General features: G+C 38.3%; 1 protein-coding gene across 1 annotated transcript in view; it reads left to right on the top strand.

Moving 5' to 3' along the window:
- Positions 1–7446: 7446 nt before the first annotated feature.
- The window catches only part of Sans (SAM_USH1G_HARP domain-containing protein Sans), a 32660-nt gene continuing 12911 nt past the window's right edge, over positions 7447–27195 (top strand). The window contains exons 1-3 of the mRNA XM_086988116.1: positions 7447–9419; positions 23963–24244; positions 27003–27100. Coding sequence (XP_086844242.1) covers positions 24030–24244; positions 27003–27100 — 313 coding nt within the window. The 5' untranslated portion in view covers positions 7447–9419; positions 23963–24029. The remainder of the gene's footprint in view (positions 9420–23962; positions 24245–27002; positions 27101–27195) is intronic.

The following is a 27195-nucleotide window of genomic DNA, read 5'->3' as shown; positions in this document are numbered from 1 at the left end:
TATACGTGTACCTCTCAAGAGCCGTATAACTTAGCTGCGCATCTAACCTACCATAAACTATCTTTGCTGTTACTTCAATTGCACTACTGGGCACCTTTCTTAAATTTTTTTTTTTTTTTTATTCTTTCAAACCTAATAAGTAAAACCTAGACGTATAGTTTCTAAATCTAATGCCTGCACTAGTCGCATTTGATCAAGCTCGTAAAATGACGGGTTGTTATCATAGTGCCCAGCAACGGTAAAACACATGAGTTGAGACGAAACCTTGTTGTTGTCGGAAGCCAAATATAAAAACGACTTTGATGACGCCACACAATTAAGTAGTTAGCAATAGGTCCCTAGCACAGCAGACGGCCAGACGTATCACATTTACACACTTTAACCGCAGTTGGGGGCTGAAAACCATGGTAAGCGAAATAGCATTGACGAAGAATTAATTTAAACAGAAAGGCGTTTTGCTGTCAGTGGAAGCACCATCTACTAATATAAATATAATAAATAGTATATTTCAAAGTTGCGTTAGCTTTAAAAATGTGCAACAATGTTGCTTGCAACAAAAATGGTGGCTTGTTCAATTTACCTTACAGCTATAAAGTGTTTTCGTATTCGCGTACGTTAGAAATAATACGTATCGATTTCCAAGCGGTCTTGCTCTAATTGTTCGTCTTTACACAATATCGACTACGGAGAACTGATAAAGATGCCAGATTTCAACATCGTAATACAAACGTTAGGGAAATGAAAAAGAAGTAGCCAGTTTGCTAGCAGATAATATTTTGCCGTTATCGGTACATATATATTTTCTAAGCTTTTATGACAATGTCCTATGTAGGCTCGATGTATTGGCCCCAAAAACATGCTAATAATAGTAAATATGTTAACATTTCTGCAGGATTTAATGTGTTCCTGACTGTTTTTTATGTTCCGAAAGCAAACGATAACGTTTTTATGTTGCGCAAATATCACATTTTAGGTAGAGGCGAATTTTTGTGGTGATTTCGAATTGCTAGGCTTAAGTAACAGCCATCTAAGGCTAGTTCGACAGAAATCGATTAATCAAATCACCCGCATGACGTATGTAGCGAGCTGATAACACATGTATTGTAGGTAATGCGCCCTAGAATAGTATATCAGTATTGTAATTGCCTGCCCTAATATCTTAATCTATAGATGTCGGACCTCACAGCAACACAGGGAATGCACAAACGAAGTTTTCGAAGAAAGACGGACATTATTAGTCAGTTTCGGAATTGTGTCGTAGAATATCTATTCTTGAATATACCATGTCAAGTGAAGGAACCTTACGTGTTACGGAAGGAATCGATCTTATTTCCGAACCGGAAGGAAAAAAATAAAAAAAGATTTCGGGCCACTTATTTTAGATTGATGTTTTTAAGGCATGTGCTTTGCTGCCGATTCTTACAAGTTCCTATTTTTAACTCACATACACATGCTGGCACACCTATATGTGATAAAATTTTAAGCATTAATGAAACTTCAATTCTATTTCAAGATACGACAAAACTGTCTGTAAACCAGAGAGACACAGATACAAAGGCGAAGCCACACATGTACAAAGACACTTTTACCCATGCGCGCTAAAAAGGGGTAACATGTACATTTTGTACATGTTACCCCTTTTTTAGAGTACGAAAACTACTGGAGTTATTATTTACTTAATTTTACCACCTTTGCCATGGACGAAGCGCATCTAAAAGTGGGTGACACCATTGTATACTTAAAAAACATTAATTTACACATGAAATGTACCTCCTTGTTTCTTATTAAGGTTTGCTTTGACTGAGCCGAGTGAAAGTGTCAATAGGCCACCACACTAGGAATAAGCATCAGGGCCAATGATAAGTGTTACTTTTGTGATACTTGCATATATTTAATTATTACTATATTTTACGTTAGTATACGTTATCATCTAGTTACCGTTGCTTTTTACCGTCATACATTGGTACATTTGCGACCAACTGGACCGGTTAAATATCTTTAATGGTTAATTGTCTTGGTGTGCAGCAAGAACATCTCATTATAAGAATAGAACCAAACGAACACAACTACTATAACTTAACTCGGATTAGTAAAAAATTATCCAAAAATTGCACCGGTTAATTTTCTGAGAAAAATATTACCGTCGTTTATGGATAACCTTCTGCCGACTAAATAGAACATAAAAGGTAACTAACTACAGCACATCCTGCATTTGTTGTAAAGTTGAAAAAATGATACCGATATCAAGCTGTAATAAAGGTTGCTCATATAAAGCGATGTAGAAGCGTGCATGAGGTAACCTCGTCATATATCTTGTAAACACAGAGCTCTGTTATGAAGCTAGCATGTTTTGCGAACACAGATCATTCGTGTCAGAGAAGTAAGAGACAATGATGAGTTGGTGACAACGGAATTGATGGTTAAATCAAATAACGCTGCTTTTTTTAGCCTTTTTAGAGTAAAGCCTCTATAAGCAAAGAGCCTCAGATACTCACCTCTTTTTTAATCCGAAGGAGATTTTACATAATGTAAAGTCTATTAGAGCGCAACAAAATCCACAAATTAGAGTTTTAGGCAAGAAGCCTGCGATTGACTTATATGATCGTAGAATGACATTCGAGGACACCCGACTCGGATGCACCTTACGGTGCTTCAGATTCCGAAATTATGAAATGAACAAATTGAATAGGCCACTGAATCCATGCCGGGAGGCGTGAGAATTAATACTGAGGTGCCACAAAACAACAACAACAACAACAACAACAAGTTAAAAGACTGCCGAAAGGTCCAAACATTTTTTGAAAATGCGCTTTTCCTTAGAAATGAAGGCACCTGAAAATCCTGATTACATCAACAAGAATTAATCGTTAAAATTGAAATTTTGCATTTTTCCTAAATAAATGCCTATTGCTCTTGAAGATCCTTTACTAATGAATCGGCCTTTTAGCAATGCAAAGTGTCACAAATGGTTGCTTGGTCCTAAGGCAATCTGGAACAATTTATAACATGGTGTTTATATAACGGCTATCCTAATATGTTTTCCCGACTTTTTATAAAGATGGCAAACAACATCTTTATAAACAATAGTACGCTTTTCAAAATCAGCTAAAACGATGACGAAAAGGCTAAGTGAAAAAAAAGGAAATTAATAATTGACGGTTAAATCGTCGTGATGGTGCTAGATTTTACTGTATTTTAATAAGTATCTACAGGGCCAAAAAAATCGTATTTCAAACGCTGTCAAATGACACGATTTTGGCGAATACTGTAAAAAAGTCTACTGATATACGAACTGTTGGTTAATAAAAATATTTATGCTCTAAAGAGGTAACTAGCACACTTCAACAATATGTTTAGTAATAATAATATAGCAATAATGATGCTAAACCTCACACCTAAGATAAAGCGCTCAACTGTACTAGCATCGTACACAGCTAACATCACCACCGAAAAAACGTCAATATGAAGTAACAGCTAACCTACAGAAACAGAAACATGCTATCTGTTATTAGGAGCACAAATATGAATTATTAAGACACCGCTATGCAACGCTTATAAACAAGCTGAAAGCGATCTTCTATAAAGAAACGATAGAATATTTAATAAACACTTACACAAGTTGTTCTGAAGATATTATTTACATTTCATTGCAAACGAGTCTGCATTACAGGTTCAGGCTTCTCCCCTACCAGAGATGTTCGAAATCATTACCATTCTAATTTGTATTGGCCATTGCGGTGAGCTCAGAACCTCAGTTTTCCAGTGTTATGGATTTTCTGTCGAGACGTTATACCGTCATAGCATTGTGGGTAATATGCTGCACGCTAATCGAAGAGACACTTTTGGTTTAGGTTCGAATCCGAGCGTACGCACACTCCTCTCCGTGCTAAGAGCCAATGAAATGTCTACCGGTGACGAAACCTTTTGTCCAGCTTATCGGTTTGAAAAGTTCTTATCAAGATATACTGTTACATCGCGATCACACAGTACAGGTGCTCCATTCTGTTGGAAATAAAATTCACTATCTTCACCATAGCCCTCATGGCAAAACACGTTCTTGCAGTGAAGGCAAGTGCGTGACACGAATTACTGTACTGTCGAAAAATGATATGTCCAATGAAATTACGGTTAGCACCTGTAGAAAGAACTGAAAAAAAATCAGCATTAGTTAAAAATTCATTTCCAATGGTGCTGAAATGAGCAATGTATATGATATTGATAAATATTTCAATCTATACCTATTAAAAAAATAAAATTTCTAGCCAAAACCTATGGCTAACAGTCAACAAACTCGCAACAAAAGACAGCGCTAAATGACACTGATTAACGTTGCTTTGCTTACGAACAAGGTGGTGTTTAGGTACGCCGTCTTTATGAGCAACTAACTGAGAGATGTTATCGGTGTAGCTGCTTGAGCGCAACTTATGGAATAGATCATTACAGGCCCGCGTACACTTACACGGCAAAAATTACATCTCTCTGATTTGAAATGTGCTATAGGGGTATGTGTGTTATAGGGGCAGCCAAGGAGCCCACTTGCATACAATTTAGACCCACATCTGAACTATCTGTCCGCAATAAAATGATCGAATGATCCATTTACATTTCCGGCTAGATGCTTCCTACACATCCCATATGCGTATTTTTAGAAAAGCTAGAAGATTACAGACCTAATGGCAACGAAATTGATCTAAAAACAAGTTTATATTGTTATTTGAACATAATAAATTGTTTCTCCTAATGTTAGCTTAAAAGGAGAACTGGTTGACCCTAGTCGATCGACCTTTAAGGAGATCTGATAACTTAGGTGGATGACTGCAGGCTCGTGGATCCATGAAGAGCTCGATTTCTCAGCAAAAACGTATCATTTCCTTTAGTGAGCACACGAATGAGTAAAATAAGCGATTGTGTTTCAATAAAAATTGGCGTGTCTCTCCATAACAAAACGATACGTCAGACAAATAATGCACGGTGTATGAATATCGCCTTTAACTCCAAATCATCATGAGTGGCGTTTTACATATTAGAAAAACTACCTCAATGATAGATACACTAACTGATTGCATATGTACATGCCGTCAATCAATAGACGACTCGGTCTAAGTTTTTTGTTGCAGCATTTCATTTTGTTGGCAGTACGACTTTTTAACGTAAACGAATTCACCGAAAACAGTTTTGATTCGCGAAAGATAACCAGAAACAACACTGCTTTTTATTGATAGTTTTAAGAAAAATGTTCGCGAGCGAGAAAGAAATCTCGCAGTTAATCGCAGAACCTACAACGCCTTAAAGCAATCTCTTAGTTGAGGCGCATGTTCACTCTGACCACCCCGTGGTAACTTTGCGGGAATAAATTAGTATTTTAGTTATATGCGTGTTTCGTTGACGTTGAGAATATGTGCATTCGCTTTATTGGGTATAGGCTAACATTAATATTTTATCTTCTTTTCTAACTGCCGATGTAGTTGTAACCGTATGGGGCTGAGAGTCCAAATCCGCGGACTTGAACGCCCGCTTTTAGATGGCATACCCAATACAAAAGATGTGTGATTCTTTTTGAATTTGTTAAAAGCTAAATCGTGTTTGTGTGAGGCTCCGAGATTTAAAAAGATCTCAGGTTCCTATTTACCTACGCCAACAAAACACTTGGGGCTAAAAATGGTTACGGTTCTTGCCGTCGGTAAGCAAACAATCGAGAGTGACCCAGATGGGGTAGCAAGGCGCTCAAAATGCCTTCCCTTAATATTTGCAACTCCCACAAGTATCGATCATCGGGTAGCAACTTTAATCCTAACATATACAGAAGTCTACTTCGATTACTAGCAGTGATCACAGACGAAAACATAGCACGAGATAGATTTTATCTGCCGCCATATTTGTCCGACAAAGCATCATTAGTTTTAAAAACAATGATGACAATTCCTGGTAGTAAGAACTTGCTATGAAGCGTGGCTAGATCAAAAAAGTCGGGTTTCCATTTTTACTCTAAGTATCTACAGTGATACCTTTATTTTAAAAAGGCATAAGATAAAAATTCAGAGCTATAATTCAGTAGCAGGCCATGGTTTTTCCAAGAGACGATCTACGACTACGCAGTTCGTTACAAAGGTTCAGGACTGAAGTTTATCTATACATAACGCTAGTGTTGTTTTTTTCTCTAGATTTCTCTAGTGTTCCATGGAATTAATCACGGGCGTTATTTTCGAGGTTCATGTTCTTAATTATCAACAATAAAACCATGAGAAGAGCAAAGCCTACTTTTAACAGGGTACTTACCTTCCGCCCCAGGATAAATTCAATATTGAGAAATCCTGGGGCTCGCTCGTCAATTCAGTCTCCGTGAAGAACTCTATCTTGATCATTTGTTCTTTAAAATACATGGTCTTGACCTCAAAAGAACCCCAACGGGGTTACGTGTATGTTGGTCGCCGCAAAAATTTGCACTTTTATAGCAAATAGAAACTACAAACAGACCACGAACAGCAGTTGACAATATTTCGGACTAGCGCCAGCAAAATCACATGCTGTTCTTGGGGCATATACCGCGCTTATCGACGTATTTGTAATCCCTCAATAAATGTGATATTATATGGTGTATACTATATTTTGTACCCTCTTGGAATAATGTACACTTGAATTGAATTGGGTTGTCGTGCAAGATTGAAGTAGGTCTTGACTGAAATTGGACTTTGTAGCGGTTTTGAAGCGTATAAGAAATTCGATACGACGGAACTATGAACAACTATTATAAAACATAATCTTCCGATATTCGTTGAAGAACTAAATTTGATTTTTTCAAACGTTATTAGTTGGCAGTATGCGTAAGCGTATATGTAAGTGTTCTTATAAATTAACTATAAAGCTCTTTGCACTTGTCAGCTGGGTTAAGAATGTGAGCAATTGTATTTTTTTTTTTCAAGAAATATTTAAGCCACTAAGTTATTAGTAAGTTGACCTAGTCACTAAAGAGACCACGATATAAGTTGTGATATTATTATCCGTGATGTGAAGTTATTCGTGATTACACTTTGTGTGATGTGAACAGTACGTTATGTCAACCACCCGTATGAGCTCTGAGACCATATTATTTTATTTATTAGCAAATAAGCTTAGAGCTGTAATTTGTTTAAATAAATCGTGTTTGTTTTAGAAATACAGAACTATAGCCAGTTGCCAATGAATGGCTACGCTCTGAGCGTATCGTTGGTTATAACGATCACCCGTCGAAGCACACCGCCAGAGGCAGCAGCAGCCAGTTATACCTCCGTGAATAGTCAGCGCTAAGTGCGCATGCGCAGTGGCCCGTTGAAGACGAGACAACCATCCCATAGATTCCTCTGCTGGTGGACCCTGAGCCATCTGCGGAGGCAGATCTGTCTCTGTTGGTTGCGCATCCCGTTGGCCATGTACTGGTCACCGCCTCCTAGTTACTAAACACAGTGACGGAACCAGCCGTACTGGAATCCAACAGGAAACCGAAGCACTGAGCTGCGGACCGCTGCTATGGCAAACACTCAATACATAGAACTAACGCCATAATAATTTGTCAGTAGTTGGCTGCCAGCTCTTCAAATAGGCGGTTAAGAACAACCAACTTCACTACACGACCAGTGGCACTGTGAGCAGCATTTATGTTACGCTGCGAGTACCGATTCGAATCGTTCTATCTGTTGTGCCAGTGTTAGAGTTCTCGTACCGACCGCGTAATTGAGCTGGAGTTGAGCCAGCTTTTAGCAGTTTTGTCTGCGCTAATAGCGGGCACCTTAGCTCCAGCTTCTGACGGTGTATGAACGCTTTAATGGCGCTAGAATAGAAGTGCTTTAACGCCCGACTCCTTTTCCTGCTTGCTCCTTTGCCGTAGACTCCGCTGTTTACTTCCTGCTCTCGTAGCTGTGGTAGCGGCGGCGTTTGTCGTAATGGTTATGCTAAATCGGGATGCTAAGCTGACCATCCAGCTGCCCCGAAAAATTCGTTGACGAAGGAGGCGCAGGGAATAGGCAAGTGATGCTACATTTTTCCGAAGAGAAGGCTCTAACAGCACGAAGCGAAGGACCACAGCACAGCAGAACGTAATAGGATTAGTTCACTGTTTGCAGCTGGTCCCAGATGGCAGTGGCTGGGCATCGCCAAGGAAACTATTGTGCTTACTAGAAGTAGTGTTTCTTTGCTAGAGCAGAAGAACAGCAGCAGCGAAGCCGTGGTGGCCACTGCTTGATATTTATAGCGTTGGCAAGTTAAGATCAACAAATACGAAAGACAGCGACTCCTTTGGAGCTCTTGCGGATCTAGAATAATCGGATGCTTTTTCTTAAGCAACCGAAGATATCAACAAGTACGTGTCAGTCCAAAACCAAATGGGCTAAACAATGGCGGACAGCAAAGACGGCGCGAGCTACGATCTTACGAGTACACGAAGATAGTTTTGGCAATAGTTAGTATACCTCTTTCGACTTGAGGATAGAGTGTCCAGTAAATGTCCGTATCAAAAAGTGAGCGAGCAACTCTGGGCATGAGATGCGTCTAACTGCAGTAAGCAGCAAGAAGGGACCGGCCATTGGAAGATCGGAATATGTTTATTATTGTTATGTGAACTGGATGGCAGAACTAGCGGTATTGTTGTAGTTTTTGCAGTTACACTTTTCGGTACAGACTGCCTAAACTGCTACCACCATTATCCCTGAAACCTATGTAGATTTGTGCCGTTGTTCGTCAACAAGTATTCTCCTAACGATGACGAGCGACTGTTGGACTGTGCAAAATGCCACCCCATGATCGACACACTTTGGGATAAGTTCTTGCTTAGTAGGAATCCTAAAACACGAAAAGTCGTAAGGATCTTCGCATTCGTTCGTTGTTGCTCTCATTCATTCGTTCCAGTTGTGACGCTCTGCTTCTGATGACGATGCCAATGTTTCACTAATTCGTTAGTGATAGCTACAACTGAGTGCACGAAGAATGAACGCGCCTGCGACGAAGCTCTTCACAGTAGAATTACTACTTAACATACTTATCCTAGAGAGGTTCAAATAGATTTTATCTAGTGGCCTAATAGATTTATTCGTTCATTTGGGTGCATGGCGTATTACCCGCACGGACAAGCGGTGATGGTTCTTGGATGAGGAACAGTGACCTACGGCAACACATGTTAGAAACTTTTATCAAGTGAGGGAGAGAAACCCCTGTCAACAAACACTAAAGAGTACACACATCTTGCAACTTGTAGCGTCTTCCACAACGACGAAATTAGTCCACAAAAGTGACGTTAGGCGTGGACTAATTGTGCTCACCTATTTGATGACAAACAGTGTGCTGTGGATACCTTGGATACAAATAGATTTTGTTTTCCTTATGATTTAGAAAACTGTAACAAAAAATAAGCTGGACTTACCAACGGTAACAACCCATCAAGAGTTTGAGAGGTAAGCTCACATTTTTTAAAGCCCGCAAGAAGCTTTCTTACACATCATACATTTCTCATATACACAATTCTTACGCGTATTTTAGTAATTACCAATTAAATATTGTTAACTTTTTATTTAGACAAAAATTAATATTGAACTATGTTAAAGTTATATAGATAATTGCCTTTGTCCAGTATGGCTAGTCATTTTGGGGCGTCCCATAGTTCCTGATAACCGTCTCTACCATTTCGCACTTTCCATTTTATAAGTTGGCTTCGATCGTAAAATAACAGTATACAGTATATGTCAATCGTCGGCTGATGGAGCAATAAATTATGGTTTCCTTGACGTCATTTGAACCAAACCTTCTACTAAAATCGACACTTTCATACTGCCAACTGGACGCACCAATTTTGCAGAAATTGAGTATCGTAAATTAATGGTCATTCGAAGACGAGAAGTTCAACAAAGTGCATCAGCGTTTGAGTATCTTCTACACCTCGTTACATGAGCTGATAGTTCTAACTACCGAAATTCCCTGGTTACGATTTTGTATGTCTGGGATTAAGGTTAAAGTTACCGAAATACCGATATCGGGCGTGATTTTTCAACCCTCCTATAAGTTGTCAGTTACGCAACGCTACGTCATTATGTTGAATTTAGTAACCCCTAGAATCAAAGCTTTCTGAGTCTTGATATAAAATCGTGATGATTAGGAATTCTCGTCGCTCGATAAGTTAAGTTTCTTTCACGTACAACGAAATAATAGTGCAGCATAACAGCGAGAGAGTATTGTTTTGTATCCATATGTCCACTGGAAAAAAATTACGCCGTTATTTCGAATCGAAGCCGCGTACAAGAATAAGCGATATCTAAATAGGCAATGAAAGACGTAAAATAAATTTATGCACAAGCCATCCTCGCCATGGGTATCAGAGATATCTATTACTGCTAGATATTGTCCAAGACAGAAACGGTCAATGTTTCTAGATATTTTCTATTTCTAAAAAGCCTCACGAACGTGTAGTGCAATTACGTTACTCGACTGTCAAACCATGACCTCATTGCCGCGCGCCAATCACGGCCTCATATGCGACAGACTCGAATTCGTATGTTTTTAGTTGCTTCTATATCTTAAAAAGAACGATAGATGGCGCCAAAGAGTTCATCGTCCACAATTCCAAACAAATTACTAATAACGAGATAAGGTACGTTTATGCAAATGAAAAGCCTCTAAGCAGCTAGCTTCTATGTGCAAACAGTAAGTAGAAGTACATCTAATTTATACTATATTACCTTTGTTCTACGTTGTGTGCTTTAAAACCCGATTAAACTTTCGCCTCCTGAATAGCTGTGGATGTAGTAGTAGTTTAAATCCGATAACTTCGGCGTACTCTAGGTGACCACAACGATTATGAATAGAGAAAAATTGTAGCAAGTGCGGTTTACAAGTAGCTTTTTTGCTGCCTAGAACATACGACAGTCTCGCATTACCAAAACCTATTTAGTTAATAGTATCGTGTACAGTTATTGAACCTCATGAATACATTGGAGAGACCGGCAGACAAGCAAGGCCTAATCAAATAAACATAGTAGATAATGATACGATTAAAATTTTGTTACTCCCGTTGTCGGAAGTCGATGTGCAAAAGAGAGTGTTTTTTTCATTCTCCCTTATTGCGATGCTCGTATCTTGATGACAAGACGGCGTGAGGAAAGCGACGGCCATACATTTTACAATACTTATTTTATGTCACATTCCCTATTCATGTCCCAATGTGCAGCAAATACCACGCCGTTATAAACATGCCGTGTCGTATATGCTAAATAGTAATGCTCGTTATATTTCGAATGAAAGTATCCAATTTGGTGCGTGTTAGACATCACGTATCGTGTCATCATATTGCAGAGAAATGTAATAGATGGAGTATGTAGATTAGTTGTGAAATTTAAGAAACTATTGCAGCGAAACAGAAGATAGACGCACTGCTACGATATGGAGCGGTAGTCGTGCGCTATCGGTGTGAAGGGAGGGGAAAAGCTGGAATAATACATGTTACATCATAAAATTTTGCACTCGATACTGTCACGTTTTGTCATGACAAAATCATAATGTGTGTTTTTCTAGGATTAATAGAACGTGTTCAAGTTAGTGGCTCTAGGCCCCTTGTACATCGACAAATGCCCCACAATTATATTCTTACCAGATCGTAATAGCTGTTCATCCTTTTGTTAAACCCTATTATCTTTCCGAGACACAAAGAGAACTCAGTCGTGATTATTATACGTTAGTACAATAGTTGTTTTTCTAAATGGAAAATGTCTCAATCGTTCGACGCATTAAACGAACGATAGGATATCATTCAGCTTGATGATAATTTACTGACCGCTACTCAATCCACATAACGGACTATGGCGCAATTTATCAACACCATATATTTAAGTTCTGCTTGCATCGAGGATCTTCATTATTTCGGTGACATTTTTTTAGCGCAATAGGATAAAACAAAAAAAGTATGCAGAAAAGGTAGGCGCCAAATTCTAGGAGACATATGATCATTAAGTTCACATAAATCTGTCAGTGAAATAAAACGATTTGATATTTATACAGTATATATATATATATATATAGCGTCTCTATCGAAATGTGCATTGATGCGTAAGATGCATAATGCTGCGCATAAAATAAAAATAAAGATAGTTACTCATAAGCAAATATGTGTGCAGATAGAGATATTCAAGTGTAGTTCATTTCTCTACAATAAATAAACGTCGTTTTGGGCATAAGGAACGATTAGAGCGTTAGAGACTATTTCCTTTTTCAGGATGGAAATCCTTAATAAATTTGTACTAATACATTTTCACCCAACGGCATTATAGTTTAGCAATCTATGTTAGCAAGTTCAACGAGCGCTGTACCATTTTCGGAAATTAAGCGATTTCGACTAATTCGTTTTACAAAACAACAGCCATAACACTTACCTAACCTTTACACACAATCTATTAGTACACTAGTTTAGCACACTAATCTTTATGAATGAACCAGATAATATGGTCAGAAATGAGCCTGAAGCGAGCTGCCGCCTTACTCACAGCTGATGTGCCTTTGTCCGATTTTTTACGAAAAGATCTCTTATACATTCTTACACGAATAAATTATATGTGCATGTATGTCGCGAAACTTTCTAGTAAGCACGGGTTGCCATGATATCTATGTCATGCCCAGAGGTGGGATTCAAGCTTCAAGCGGCTTATACCCATAAAGCAGACACATAAGAACTATGTTAAAGTGCAATTCATCATTCAGACCATTCGAAAAGCATCTTTGTCAACTTTTTAGACAGAAGTAATCAATGACACATCTATTTAAATGCTCCTAATCACCATCTTTGGGTGACATCTAGCTTCTATAGTTATATATTGAGATATTGTTTGCGTCTCATCAGAATTATATGAAATGATAACCGACATGTCTTAGAGATTATTTACGCAATGCTTGCGTATTTTTAAAGGGTTCAAATGTAGTGACTTATAATAATAATAAAGTGATTTGTTCGTAACCACTGCAAAGTCAATAATAATTTTGGATTTGTATATTTTTATGTATTTGCCGCAAAATGCTAATCTCAGAAGTAATAAAATCATTTTTTGTAGAATTATTAAGACTTCGCGCTTTACAAAAGTAGTAACTTTTATTTCTAGATTCAGAAACTTTCAAGTACTGCACTATAGAGGTAATCTCTAAAAAATGTTAGTAAAATGGTCGTTTTACAATGCTTATGGAACGTCAAGTATAACCGACTTGCTCAAAAACACGGTTTAAAATATAACCTCAGTAAACAATAGTTAACGATATTCAGAAAGGGTCAGATATTGAATGAATGATTCTTACATTTTGTAATACTTGGCACACTGTTGAAGTTTCCTTACTGATAGCTTGTCTAGATATTCGACTTTTTTTTGAAGATTTGCCAGGATTGAAACGCATAGTACTGTTTCCACGTTCCATTAGTTCGAACAAATCCTTTAAGAAATCTTAATTATGACCTCTAAAGCAGATATCTACATTTTTGGAGAATTTAAGTTTCCTTACTTTAAAGATCCATAACTCCTGAATGGCTTAGGATTTGGATTCCTTTGAGCGGCAGATAAATAAGGGCACCTTACGATACCAGATTTAACCTAGGCGAATTTTAGCATATTCACTGTCTTCGCCATATATATATATATATATATATATATATATATATATATATATATATATATATAATGTATAGGTCATAGTCATAAATAGCGACAGATTATCGTGCTAGCTAGATTTAAATTACCTAACAAGCCGAAGTAAAAAAAAATAAATAAACGTTTAAATACCGTAGTCCATCAAAAAACAAATAAAAGATAGCCGTTTGATGCCAATTATAAACGTGTGTTTATTGTGCAGTGCCTGAGGGAAGGGTCTTTTGGGGTTAAGCACTGATCGTAATTTCCGGATTCACAGGATAAGAAAGCTTGATAATCGTGCTACGATGTCACATTATAATCAAATATTATTTCACAAGAAAAGTGGCACACGAAATACTTGTTTTTTACGCCGACAATCATTTCACCCCGTTCCACGGGTGATAATTACGTATGTCAAGCGATAGTGATACCGACACAAGTGTTCCTTTCATTGGGCTGATTTTTTTATATCTCTATTTCCCTGTCTTTGCTTACACACAATGACACAAACACAGTATAGTTTATATATCATTTATCTTTTTAAATATACAGGCTGCTATCTCTTATCGCTCACAAGCAACAGAAGCCGACACCCGGTGACTGCTGGAAGCAGTGCTGGCCTGCAACTGCTTTGGCTTCTCATTGCCCAACCCTTGTGAAGTCAACTAGAGGCAACCGGCTGCCTAGCCTAGTGCCAGTTGAAGTTTAATTCACTTTGAAAGGCTGCTAGTGTTGCAGCTGCTAAGCTAAAGCTACCGGTTCTTTGAGAAGCTCTCCATGCTCTTTGTAGCTATACAGGGCCCGCCAACCAAACTTATTCAGAGACGAACCAAACTCATTCGTTCATTTCTGTATATTGGAACGTCAGCGACTTCATTTAGCTTTTTGGCCATTGGCGCCATGACCAACCGATCTGCTGTCACGTTTGCTGCTGATGGGTTAGCTCTGCCGGGATCAATCCCGTCGGACTCATAGATTGTTGACAAACAGCAGCGGCTTACGAAAAGTTTAGAATTGATGGTGCTTTGCCGCGCGGATGGTTGTCACCTTGCCTACTATAAGCGGTTTACTTTTATTTCAATTGAAATTGGAAGGGAAAACGAAAACACGTTATATTAATAAACAGCCTTACTACTACCGTGAATATTGAATTGTAAAAAAATTCTATGGAGACACTCTACTTGTGGGTAATGCTGTGAGATGATTATTCTAATGGAATCAACAGTGATTCACTGTTGTCTATTGATATCTAGCCACATTTAATAACAAAAGCGCTGTTTCGTCTTCGGATAGTGTCGGATTGTTAGAAAGCCTCAACGAGAAATCTATAACATACGGTATTTACGGTAAACGTATATATAAAAAGCAATCACTGTAGTTAATTTTTGACATGTATGAGAAAAGGCTTGTGATTAATGTCGGCGAGTACAATCTTAATTGAATACTGATTGATTTAAATGTAAAATCGATGGGTGTCCAAGATGAATTGCAAAAAAAATGGTGTGCCTTTGGGAATAATTTGCTGTCCTAATTTTTCATCTCTAAAAGATAGCAGTAAAGTACGAAGTGCTTTTTACAACTATCCATCTGTATGGGTCATTTTTAAGGTTAGCTGCAAAAACTAGTTTTGCATATTAGACAAAAAAAATATTAATGAGCCCCATTTGGAAACATCTAGGGCAACGTTAATGCAATAGAATATCGAGTGCAAGTATAGACAGGAATCGTCATTGTCTACGTGATCACCTCCGAGGCTAACCAGAAATTTTTCGGCAAGCGGCTCTTTGCTAGTAAGCCCTCCACTGTTGGACAGTAGCGTGATAACAAGAATGCTTTCATTTGAGAGGAACATCCCAAATATCACTATAGTAACATTGTGCATATTTATACCATTAAGATAAATATAGATGTTTGATACAGTCCAATTCGATTTTAACTTGATAGATACGTGTTTAGATTGAGGCTAAACGCTCTTCTAGAACAGAGAATTTATAATTGATACACATCCATTTATTATCGTAACCTACCAATATTCCGAAGATGAACAAGTCATCGTCGACAATTCGGCGTAATAGTCGGAGTAAAAGCCTCTATTGACCATAACCGATCACGAGTGGAACTATCAAGTTTCATAGGTAAGTTCACCAAAGAAATTTCGTGTTATAGCGGTGCCGATAAGGTATGTATATTCCATTCTATTGTAGCTTAGTTTAAATTGGTATGTCGAAAAAAAAATCTGAATTAATTGCTTCAATGTTGTGTCTACCTAATGAACAGAAGCTTTTCACGAATATTCTGTAATGATTTAGCACATTGTCCTGACTTTGCCCAAATCAGACGGTCAATAGAATGCTTGACGGCGATGCCGGACGTAAAACTCAAAACACCGAGACGGTTAATGCAAAGTGTTTGGTGGTCTAATTTTGAAATGAATGAAATTAATTTTGAAATTAAAAAGAATCCCACTTAGTTTTGTGACTGAGAATTTTATTAATGTTTAGATTTTTAGATTAGATATTAAGAACGTATATACGGTGTACCTATTCGAGTATCAGTATTTGTTGTATAATTCATCTTTGCTTACTTAATTAGGTTTTAGTTATTGAGATACTCTATGTAAAGAGCTCTATATGTGTGAGCTATGAGGAAAGGAAAGGAAAAGTTAGAAAAGAATATTATTATTATTATTATTAGAAGAGTACTGCAGACCCCGTCACATTGTGTTAAAGAGGGTACTTTCCAGCAACTTTGTAGGTTAAAGGTCAGAAGGATGGGTAGGCTACCTCTATAGTATGACTCCTGTTTTTCGACTCTCAGGCTTAAAATCGCCGCTTTCAAATTTACGTAGCAGGAAACACTCAAACTGAGCGGCCATTGGCGTCGACGTTCTGCTAGAGACTAAGCGTTTTCATCAACTCCTGCACCGGAAGTGGCTTCGTGTAAAACTCGCTCTGATTTGGCGATCAATGGCTTCTGCTTCCATCTGTGATGGCGGGTTGGCATGACGGCAACGTTTGCAAAGGCGCACAGCAGTAGCGGCACCAATAAAACTAATGAAATGACTAGAGTAAACCATTTTTTACAAACCGACCGTGTCATCAGAATGATATAATAACAGGAACAGAGTTTGAATAAATCTAGTCTGTTTCTGAAGCAAATACGTAGACTGAAGCAGACTCCGTTGTGCGAAAGACTCTGAAAAAGCTCCTTCTCTAAAGTAACATTGAATACAAAATAATCAGTACTATAAGAAAGCGTATTTTCTATATATATATATATAAAAGTTACTGCTATGATATTACGTCGTCAAGAGTGTTGTAATTTTTTATGGCGCCATGCGTGGAGACGGTAATTTAGAAGAAAACAAAAGATAATTTAGACTAAGGATGCTGTTACAAAACTGACTCCAGCAAATAGTACGTGCTAGTCATTTATCATGAATATGGTTAGGAAAGTTAGCTATCTCTACTTGTGGGTAGTAATGAAAGTTCGAAGCCTTTCACTGTTCTTTTGCTGCCGAAGACCTAGTCAAATAATTCTAATCTGTTTGTAAATATTCATCGGATAAATAGCTCGTAAAGCGGAACATTCGTAGATGAGGAAAGTGAAAGAGCAGACCAAGCACGATAGACAAAAATCTACACATTCTTTTTATTTTTTTTATGTACGTATATTACTAGTACTGCTGTAGTCACTGTTTGGTTACCAGTTGGTCCTGCTTCGTGACCACGATTAAAAATGCATCATGTAGCGAGTTTGGGGCAGGAAGGGCCTAGTGTTTAGGAGCGTGACCGGGTAACCGGGCGGCCGCGAGCGTGCCTTCACACTCCATACTTCACTCCCGCAGAATAGATATCCCCGATACAGTGCTTATAGTATGAAATGACTTCGTGCATCAACTAAATGATGCTCAAAGTCATGTACAAGCAACACACAAACAAACAAACAGCAAAATGTATTGATAGCCAGAGGTATACATTGTATTCTTGTTGTTGTTTCGTCATCACATGTTTGTTATTGGGAGCTTACCGTACAGGTTAATGTACATCTATTAGAATGAGAAGTAATAGTTTCGCGCAAATAGAGACTGCACGATATCTATTATTTGTTGCAGAGTCAACTCAGTATAGTTGTTTACCGTAGTCGATTATGTATGATACTAAAGAATCTACCTACGTTTGCGCGTTACTAAGCTATGATCGTAGAACGTAAAATCGTATATAATCAATGTCATATTTCTGCAGTTTACAGACTACTACCACTAGTACGAGACAGTTGCCATCTCGGCAACGAAAATACACCATTGTCACATGTGGATTATTGATTTTATAATGTTAACAGCGTCACACTGTTTACATTTACTTGCAAAAATACATTCCAATTAATAAGACTAGGCTACCCCGAGGTACTATTGAGTTGCACAGTTCACGATCGGAACTCATCGTTCGAACCGAATCGTACAATTTCCTTTTTCCAAGAAATAAAAGAGTGAAAAATCAAAACTTCCAAAGAAAGATATTCTATAGATGTCAGATCTGGCGAACATTACTATTCTAAACAACATTCTGCAAAAAAATACGAAGACTACCGGATGTCGTGTGTTGCTAGAGCATTTGCGCCTGATTTACGTAAACCGTGTGAATGGGCCAGCCGCTTTCTACCTATAAACCAATTAGCTGTGACAGTAATTGGTGAGAACAACATGAAGTTTATAGTAGTCGGTATTCGTATTCATGTAGACAGTGATCATATGTGATGGCGGTACGAGGTGGTCGCAATACCTATTACATTCTTTTTGGCGTTTGCTTGCGTTGGTTTCGTGTATTGTCGACTTCCAAGCACATTCGCCCGTGTGAATTCGCAGAGCCGTTTCCAGGGTAATTAAAATCGTCTTCGGCAACTCAGCTGGCCCTGTCTTATTTATTCGAAACAAGCGAGAACGATTTTAAGATGCACATTCGTTGGCAGATATTTTTAGAGTGTTCCACATGTATAACTACGCTCGCGATAACTTCTTTGGCCAATAGTAGCTTCCGAAGGACACATTGCATTTAAGAACAATCCGAATATCTAACTGAAATATGACAATTATTTGTGGTTTGGCGTACTTCACACATCTATGTGAATTGAATTAATATCTTACAATTTTAAATTATATGCGCACGGACAGAAGATCACATACAACCCTAAATTACTCAAGAAATTCAAGATACATCTACTAACGTTTGAATCAAGTTGTGACCTTTTTCGCAACGGCACGGTGTGACATGAAGGCTGGAATCATTTATTGTTTAGAAGCAAACTTTTTATATATTAGGTGCAGGGGTAATCTTGCCCTTGTGCTTGTGCATCCTATGCTGTACAAGACGATCCCTAAGAAGCACAACCTTTCAACCTTTGGCACGGAGTGGACACAGAAATTAAATAGTAACTAAACCGATCAGCCGTATTAAAAAACTCATATGCGCATCTGACCAAATTTAACACGGTCGGCCTCAGACCTTACCCAATGCTCTGAATAGAAAATAGTATTCCAGAAAATGTGCCAGTGCTAACCGTAGGATATCACAGAATACGTCGACTGTCTAATTCTGAACTAAAGCCGCTGGTTCAACCGTATGCCTATTCAAGATCGATCTCAGTCATCTTCAGCTCCTGAAGGATAAGTATCAGTATCCAATGCTTTCAATTTACCTCTCATTCCGCCAAAGTGGACGGCAATAGTTAGAAAGCAAATAGACGATGTTTTCTCACACCGTCCACTCTGAGGCACACTGTGACAAAAATTGAATAAAAAGCCATCTTGTTAGATTTGGCATGAAGTATATTACGTTTCTTATTGCTAGAAATTGATAGAATTGAGTATGTGTAATAATAATATAAAGCGAAATATTGTGCTCTTTTAAATACTACCTATGCTGTGTATTAGTTTGCAGGCAAAAGAAAAATGATCTATAACAAAAGTTGGCATTTAGGCTTCCATAGCTTCATCATATGGCTGTATGAGGTCCCAAATTTAATCACCAAAAGAGGCATTTACGCATTCGATTTAGCTGTAGGCTATCTCTTTGATTGGGTTGATAGGGTTATTTCTGCTGCCTGTTTTCGGATCCAAAGATCATCTATTCGTTTGGTTTACTAATCGCCTTCTTGATCACTACTTTGCTAAACTTGGTTGCTTTTAAGGCTATTTTGCAATTCAAGGGTGTTTCTCAACAACGTATATCCAATAAAAACTAAGTTATCCCAGGCCTTCGCTTTTTTGAATTATCGTTGCCGCATCATGCCAGCCCACGTTTTCCTTGGTTTGTCAATTTTTCAAAGCCGTGCGTTTTTTTTTAAATTTTTTAGCCATATGCAATAACTACCAACGTGTGATTTTTCTAGAGCAAAAGTGTGATAAGATAGTATATAGACTGCGTGCAACTTTGACCGCTGAATGAGAAACTATCGACAGGCTTTGACACAGTACGTTTAGGTCAGTGGATAGAATAAGCGTTTAGTGTACCACCGTTTTCTATTATCTATAGCTTATCGAATAAATTTTTTCGCGACGAAAAAGTGAGCGCATTGTAATTTATATAATAAAACATTTTGACCTATTACATAGGGAATACAAATTGTATAGAATTTGAACGCTCACACACATACTTTAATATACACACACGGACACATTTTTAGCTCTTTGAAAGTGCCATTTGACTTGTTTTTTAAAAGTCTTTGTTCTTATCGAAATCACAATGGTCATTGCTAATATTTATTTAAAGTTAAATATTTCCTATTTTTCCTTTGAAATGATAATTCTCTATCATCAGTTTTAATTACCATATCTACTTCAGCGGCAGCGACAAGCTTTACGATTCTATGTAAAAATCACGCACAGTTTTAGATCAGCTATCGTTTCGGTGATAATGAAAATAAACGTATACTGGTGGACGCGTAAGGGTAATCCTTCCTCATATCTTGTGCGTCAAGCAAGGCCTTCGGATCACGGGTGCTGGAAGGGAGAGCACATGGATGTTCTATCTGTGAGACGATATCACGTTTATCGTAATTTTAGTACAGTACTAGTCTACGGCAATATCTTTTATACATGGTAATATGCGTATTGATTATCAGTGTCTTTCTACAGTGGACAGAACAGCGTCATACCAAACAAACATATTGGTTATATTCACTAAGAGGAACGAATTTTTTCATTGGAATGAAACGTATCCTGATCCGAGCCATTTTACGAATAGGACTTGGCAAAACATGATCCTAGTTAAATGGAGCACTAAGTGCGTAGTGAAGGTGGGTCGGCTGATAGATATTAAATAGAAGTAACTGGCGGCTACAGTATGTTACAGATCGATTAGACTTTCGATCATATTGCGGTGGTAAACGAAGTAAGTTGCACTATGTTGTACTATATCCCAATCAATACGAAGTCGCTTCATTAATTTCTGGTATAACACACTATAACATTCTCGTGGAAAAGCAAACTCGGTTATTGTACCCAGACGGCCGATGCGCCTTGAAAATTTCTCTCACTCTATTGGAAGTCTCTGTTACAGGAGAAAGAGGAATTTGTGGGTGAATTGAATAGCTGTTCACACGACAAAAAACGGTGACTCGTCTCGTTCAATCGGCTTTGTTCTTTGTGCTACGTTATGAGCCACACGATCAATAACCTTGTCTTAGACCATCTGAGCATTGTTGGTGTTGTTGCTGCCTTTTGGGTCGGCCGGACAAATAGACGGACAGAAACTCTGCTGTCACGGTTCGACCATCGTGAATCTTCGGTCGATGTTTTACCGATTTGAAGTTATCTTTTTTCTCTGATTAGCCGTTTCTTATTTTCTCATACATTACATTACATTATGTGTTTTTTTTTTTTCGTGTAGAAAACTACCACAACGGCGGCCAAGGCAAAAGATGCAGCTACGGTAGTCAGTACTGCTCTTCGGGTAAAGTAAAGAGCCAAATGCATAGTGAAGGCTGCTTGATTAACAAAGATGAAACAGAAGTGACTGGCGTTTATAGGATGACATGTTCGGCAACAGCGCCGCCAGGTTTAGGTCATATTACGGTACCGCCGTCGCAGAGTCTACTGAAACCGGTCACTGATAGGGATCGCTGGTGCTATCGTAGGCTACAACAAATACGATTACGTTGCGTCGCATCGTCGTCACCGCCGCCATCACACTGACAATAGTAGCGACACCGCAGATTTTTCTCATTACTTCAGCCTCTGCTACGACAGCAGGATGAGTTGACGTTGTTGGCGCCGCTGTCGTGGCTGACTGCAATAGATGGTGACTTATCAGTAGGTTTAGTTCATCAGTGCGTGTCGCTAGTGAATCGCCACGTCCGGTGACATCCGAGCAGAGCCTCGCCACGCCAAATTATGAGGTGGCCGACGAGGTGCTGTTCAGTAAGAGTAAGCAAGCGAACTTTGTGTCCCTGACGAAAAACACGACCACAGATGGCGTGCGCTTTATTGCGACTATAAATAGGTAAACCAGACAAAACTTGAGTAGGCCAACAGTATACTCTTTCGAACTTTACAACAATTGCATCGCGTTTGATTTTTCTCTATAGACGTACAAATATTTATTCGAAACACTTTTGTCTCCGTTGTTTTTATGGAGGATATGAAACTCAAGTTGTTCATAGCATATATTACTGAAATCTACTGGATGAGATATCAATTATTTAAAATCGATTCGTTGGCTGTAGAAAGCGCAATTTATGGCTAATGCTGAGCGCATTCTATGTATAACTATTGTCGATTGTATTAAAATATCTCCAGTATTGCTGCCGATATCTTCAGGCGAATTATTGAAAGAGGGCGGGCATTTCTACGCACGATACTCAACTGTAGCTATGTCAACTAGCATGACTGAAAACATCGAACTCTAACAACCTCAATCCAAAGAATTCATTTCGTACGCGAATTTATCTCGCATAAGACTGAGGTAGTTGCCGCCAGCGCTGTTTTGTACTGTTGTTACTTCATTCGTATTGTAATAGGTGTGATATCTGATCCGCCAGTCGGCTCCGATCCCATCATTTAGATGAGCGTATCTGCCTAATAAGATAGTTTTAATGTTATTTACTAAGTGAAAAATATATACTATAAGAACATGAGTTTTTGCCATAGTATTTTCTACCCTTTTCTTTTAATGTCATGAGAACTGATCTAGGAATTACATTGAAATGTTTTAGCGGTGCTTTGGTCCACTGTTGTGCTTTTCGTATTTCTATTCGGAAAATAAAATGAAAAGCGAAGATTGTTTGCTTCATATAGAATGCGCATTAAAATCTGTCTGTCTGTCTGTCAACTACTGGAACAGGTTCCGACGTATTGTTTGCAGCATCAGAATTGTCTCAAACACAATTTTGATCCAATCGAATATTACCTAAACATGGCAATTTCTAGCAGAGGAGTTGTGCGTGAGACGATCATATGATGAAAATCGGGTCCTTATTTTAATAAAACTACCTACTGTATCAATAAGATCTCAAAACATCTCTTTTTTTTGGCCATCTCCTACGGAGTGGTGTATATAGTAAACTGCTTGCCGACAGTCTAAAGATTACAAACTATGAACAACCTAACTATTTACATATTAAACGTGATGAAGGTTGCTGCTGGAATCTTTGAATATTTTGCCTTATCAATTATACAATAGGAATTGTTAAATTTGCTGTTTTTTTTCCCCTGTTTCATAATAACAAACAGAGCCTTACTGTCAAACTTTGGCCGTTCAGTTACGTAGATGTGAAGTTGGGTTGCCCCGCTTAGCAGCGAGTGCCGGAAAAGTTTGTGCAAACCCATAGCATGCAGTTGCACTATTCCTCTTAAATGTATCGCCGTTTATCCTATTTTTGAACTGCTCAAAAAGACAGGTATCAGAAGAAGCAATTTTTTTGATATGTGATGTGAGGGTCAGATCTTATATGATGGCATGGATTGCACGCGTAAATAACATATTTTAATAGCACTCATCGTGCCTTCTAAGACAATCATAACACTGGAAAAGAACACAATTAAAAGATATTTTTAAATTCACTTTTATACTTTTGTGGAAAGATACATTTAAATTGGCTTCAAAATCAGTTTACCTTGGCCGTCATTCCGAAGGCTCTAATAATACAGAATCATTCAATAGACAAGTTTTAGGAATATAGTAGAGTATACTTTTAAAAGCCAGACAAAATAAATCAATTCTATATGTACTTTTGCCGATATTAGCATTTTTTGATGACGTCAACGTAATGATATAATAAGTTACAAGACTACTATCATTCTAATACTTCGATCTTATTATCTTTCGACACTACCTGCTTTTCAGTGAAACAGTTTATTTATAACATCTGTGAAATTTGGAAGAAGTATTAAATCACCCTTCTTCGAGATCAATGACGTCGTCATCTGCCTTATCGTTGTCCTGTGGGACCACTACCGCTAATGGAGGGGATAAGTTTCATGCGGCAGCAGTGGACAACTATCTGGATATCCTACGGGAGACTACACGGAAAGACTGTAATACTCCTGATGACGACGGTCTCACGCCAACGCTGTTAGCGGCATACCACGGTAATCTAGATGCCTTGAGACTACTTGTTGGAAGAGGGTAAGTCAAAAAGATAGGTATCATTATTGCTAATTCTGCAGGATTTGTTTCAGTCGACACCTGCTATAGTACATTTTTCACAACTCGTATTGGAATTGCTGGCCACCTGTACAAAACAATTAGTACTGTCTCACTTACAAGATTTAAACTTATTTTGGGAGTATATGTGGTTTGATCATGTTCGATTAGTAAAGTTATCTGTATTGGATAGCCATACAAAAGGGGGCGAGCGAGAGAAAAAGGCTGTGTGTAAAGCACAATTTTTGAAGGTGATGCCGTAAGGGAATTGTGGTGCGCGTGGTACGCAACAGCATCCGGCGTTCCGAAAGTCGTACAGATCCACGAATTCATAAAAGAAGGCTTAGACATGCAAGAGACTTTGAGTGAATGCCTCCTTTCATCTCAGTGGTATTTGGTAATCGCAAAAATTCACCCGAAAGGTACCGTGAAGTATACCTAAGAGCTCCGGAGCGTCCGCTCGCACTTAATCTCATCACTTGTGATGGTGACTGAAAATGATAAAAAGCTGCCGCGACCTCTAATCATTGATTTATAGCGTATGTCATACCTACAAAACACGTTTTGACTCCAAATAAAAATAACCCGACCTCAATTGATCGTGTGCCCAAAAACAACGCAAAATTTCATGGACTCCAACATTTGGAGCATACAATGTCATTTTTGTTTAATAATAAAGTACTTTCCGTGTACGCAGCCGAGGTGCGACTTGAGCATTTACTTTTCTGCTTGAGACTATATGCACTTAGGCCCTTTAGTGGCCCTGTTATCTCATAATATTCATGTGTTGTTGAGGTTCCTGACGCTTTCCTATGACGGATAGCTGGGACGCCCCATCTCAGATGAGCTTGAACATTCGTTTCTTGATAACGAAAACCACACAAAAATGTCACACTGACAAAAATGCCTTATCATATATGTAACGGCCAGCTGCTGGAAGCAATGAAAGACGTTGTTTACGGAAATCGCTAGGTCACACATGAACTAAATTAATCAAGTGTCAATTCGATCGAACCAAGCGATTGGTGACCAGAACATTATTGCCGTACTCCACCCTTTAGCGATCACATCCGGCCCAGTCAGATATGTTATATGATCAAAAATATAATTAGAATAACAGCTTCAACATACGTGCATTCTTAAATAGCAATAAGTGTTACTTTTAAAACCAATTTTTAAAGACGCAGCTAGCATACTGAACGCTGGGTCTTCCAACTTTTATTGTTTCTTCAGAAGTTTCGTCGTTCTATCGACAATACTACCTTACTCGGTGAAGAGCAGAAAATGATTTGAAACTAGATGTGTGAATATGATGAATTCAGACAGTGAATTTCCCTATGGTTCAACACTCCAAAATGCATACTTTTTTTCTATCTGGCGTCGAAGATGACCCGAATTTTGTCTAAAATTTAGAAGTTTTAGGCAGGTATCCTCGTAGGCAGCCGCTGTCAACTTGATATACTTCTAGTGTTAAACGTTGATATTCTAGGAATAAGAGCATGAAAAAGAGCATAGCTCTCAAGGCCCTCCTATTTTAAGCCATGTCAACAGGAAGCACGATATCTACTAGCGTCTTATTTTTCCTGTTCCGTTTGATACGCTCTATAATAAAGCAAAGTGCCCTTCAAAAGAGCGTTGGGGTCGTCAATAAACGCGCATATCTGGGCACAAGCAAGTCTGTTGGTACGTCCGGATAGTATGACTGTCCGGCGTTCTTGTCCTCCCCTTCACTTTGATTACTACAAAATAGTCTGACAACATCTGACACATCCTGCGGTGACAGGCTTTGTATTTCGGTTGCTATTTTCTAGAAAGCGGCGTCATAAATGAGCAAAAAAAAAACAAGGATACATCACACTAAGTGGCTTTGTACGAATCGACATGATTCATTTGATGACACCATAACTCGTTTCAGTTAGGCCAGCTGTCGGACTCAGCGGCTATACCCCAAGCCCAGCAACCTGCGGAAGAACACTAGCAGGGGCTCTGACGAATTTACTAACCCGGACTTACAAAGAAAAAGCCTTTTTATTTACGGCGTAATAGCATCAGACATATCCATGAATGCTGTAGGTTGAATTCGGAATTCGTGGAAATCATTCTATCCTTATTAGATTTTTGGATACTTGAGCCAAAGGTACCCTCAAGTTCATTATGAATCTGAGAAAAAGCTTTTATAGGTTAGCGTGGTACTTCACTCTACGATTATCACTAGAACTTCTAAACAGCCTTGGTATTTATAATAATACAGTAATTATCGAAGAAATAAGGAAAACTGTAAAGAAAATATTATTATTGTTGTCAAAGTTTTGAAGTGTTGTGAGGATGTTCTAACTGCTTGGACTTACTTGAACCTACTTATCCATTTATTTACTTATTTTGCTCCAGCCAGCTTCTCAATATTAATGTTTAAGGTTCAATCAGGCTGATGCACAAAAATCACGTTGTCGACACACACGAACCTTGTTCGAATACTGGGATATGGAAGCATCGAAATGTACACATGATGAGATGAGTGCAAATGATACCAAATATAATAAATTTAAATAAATGGTTTCGCTTATAGCCCTATACGTTATCTTTTTTAATCTACATTGGTACAGGAAGTTTTTCGATAACTTAAGATTTAGCCAGGTGTGAATTATCACGCAAAGTTTAACACAATAGATGAGCAAAGATTTCCTCCAAAGTTTCCACACTCCTAAAATTTGCCGTATTCTTTTTGCATGTGTCATTTTAGAGGGAACCCTGAAAAATGCGATCTCTTCGGGCAAACAGCGCTTCATCTCGCCGCGGCGAAAGGCCATATGAATTGCGTCTCATTTCTAGTCAATTTTGGTTAGTTATTTTTTTCTGACATATATTTAACTTTAGCATTGCCCCACCTAAGATATATATAAGAAGACACCTATATATATACCTATATATATATA

Source organism: Varroa destructor, unplaced genomic scaffold (assembly GCF_002443255.2).
Source record: "Varroa destructor unplaced genomic scaffold, Vdes_3.0 BEIS01000004.1, whole genome shotgun sequence".
Classification (NCBI taxonomy): Eukaryota; Metazoa; Arthropoda; class Arachnida; order Mesostigmata; family Varroidae; genus Varroa; species Varroa destructor.
This window is presented reverse-complemented; position numbering and strand designations above follow the sequence as displayed.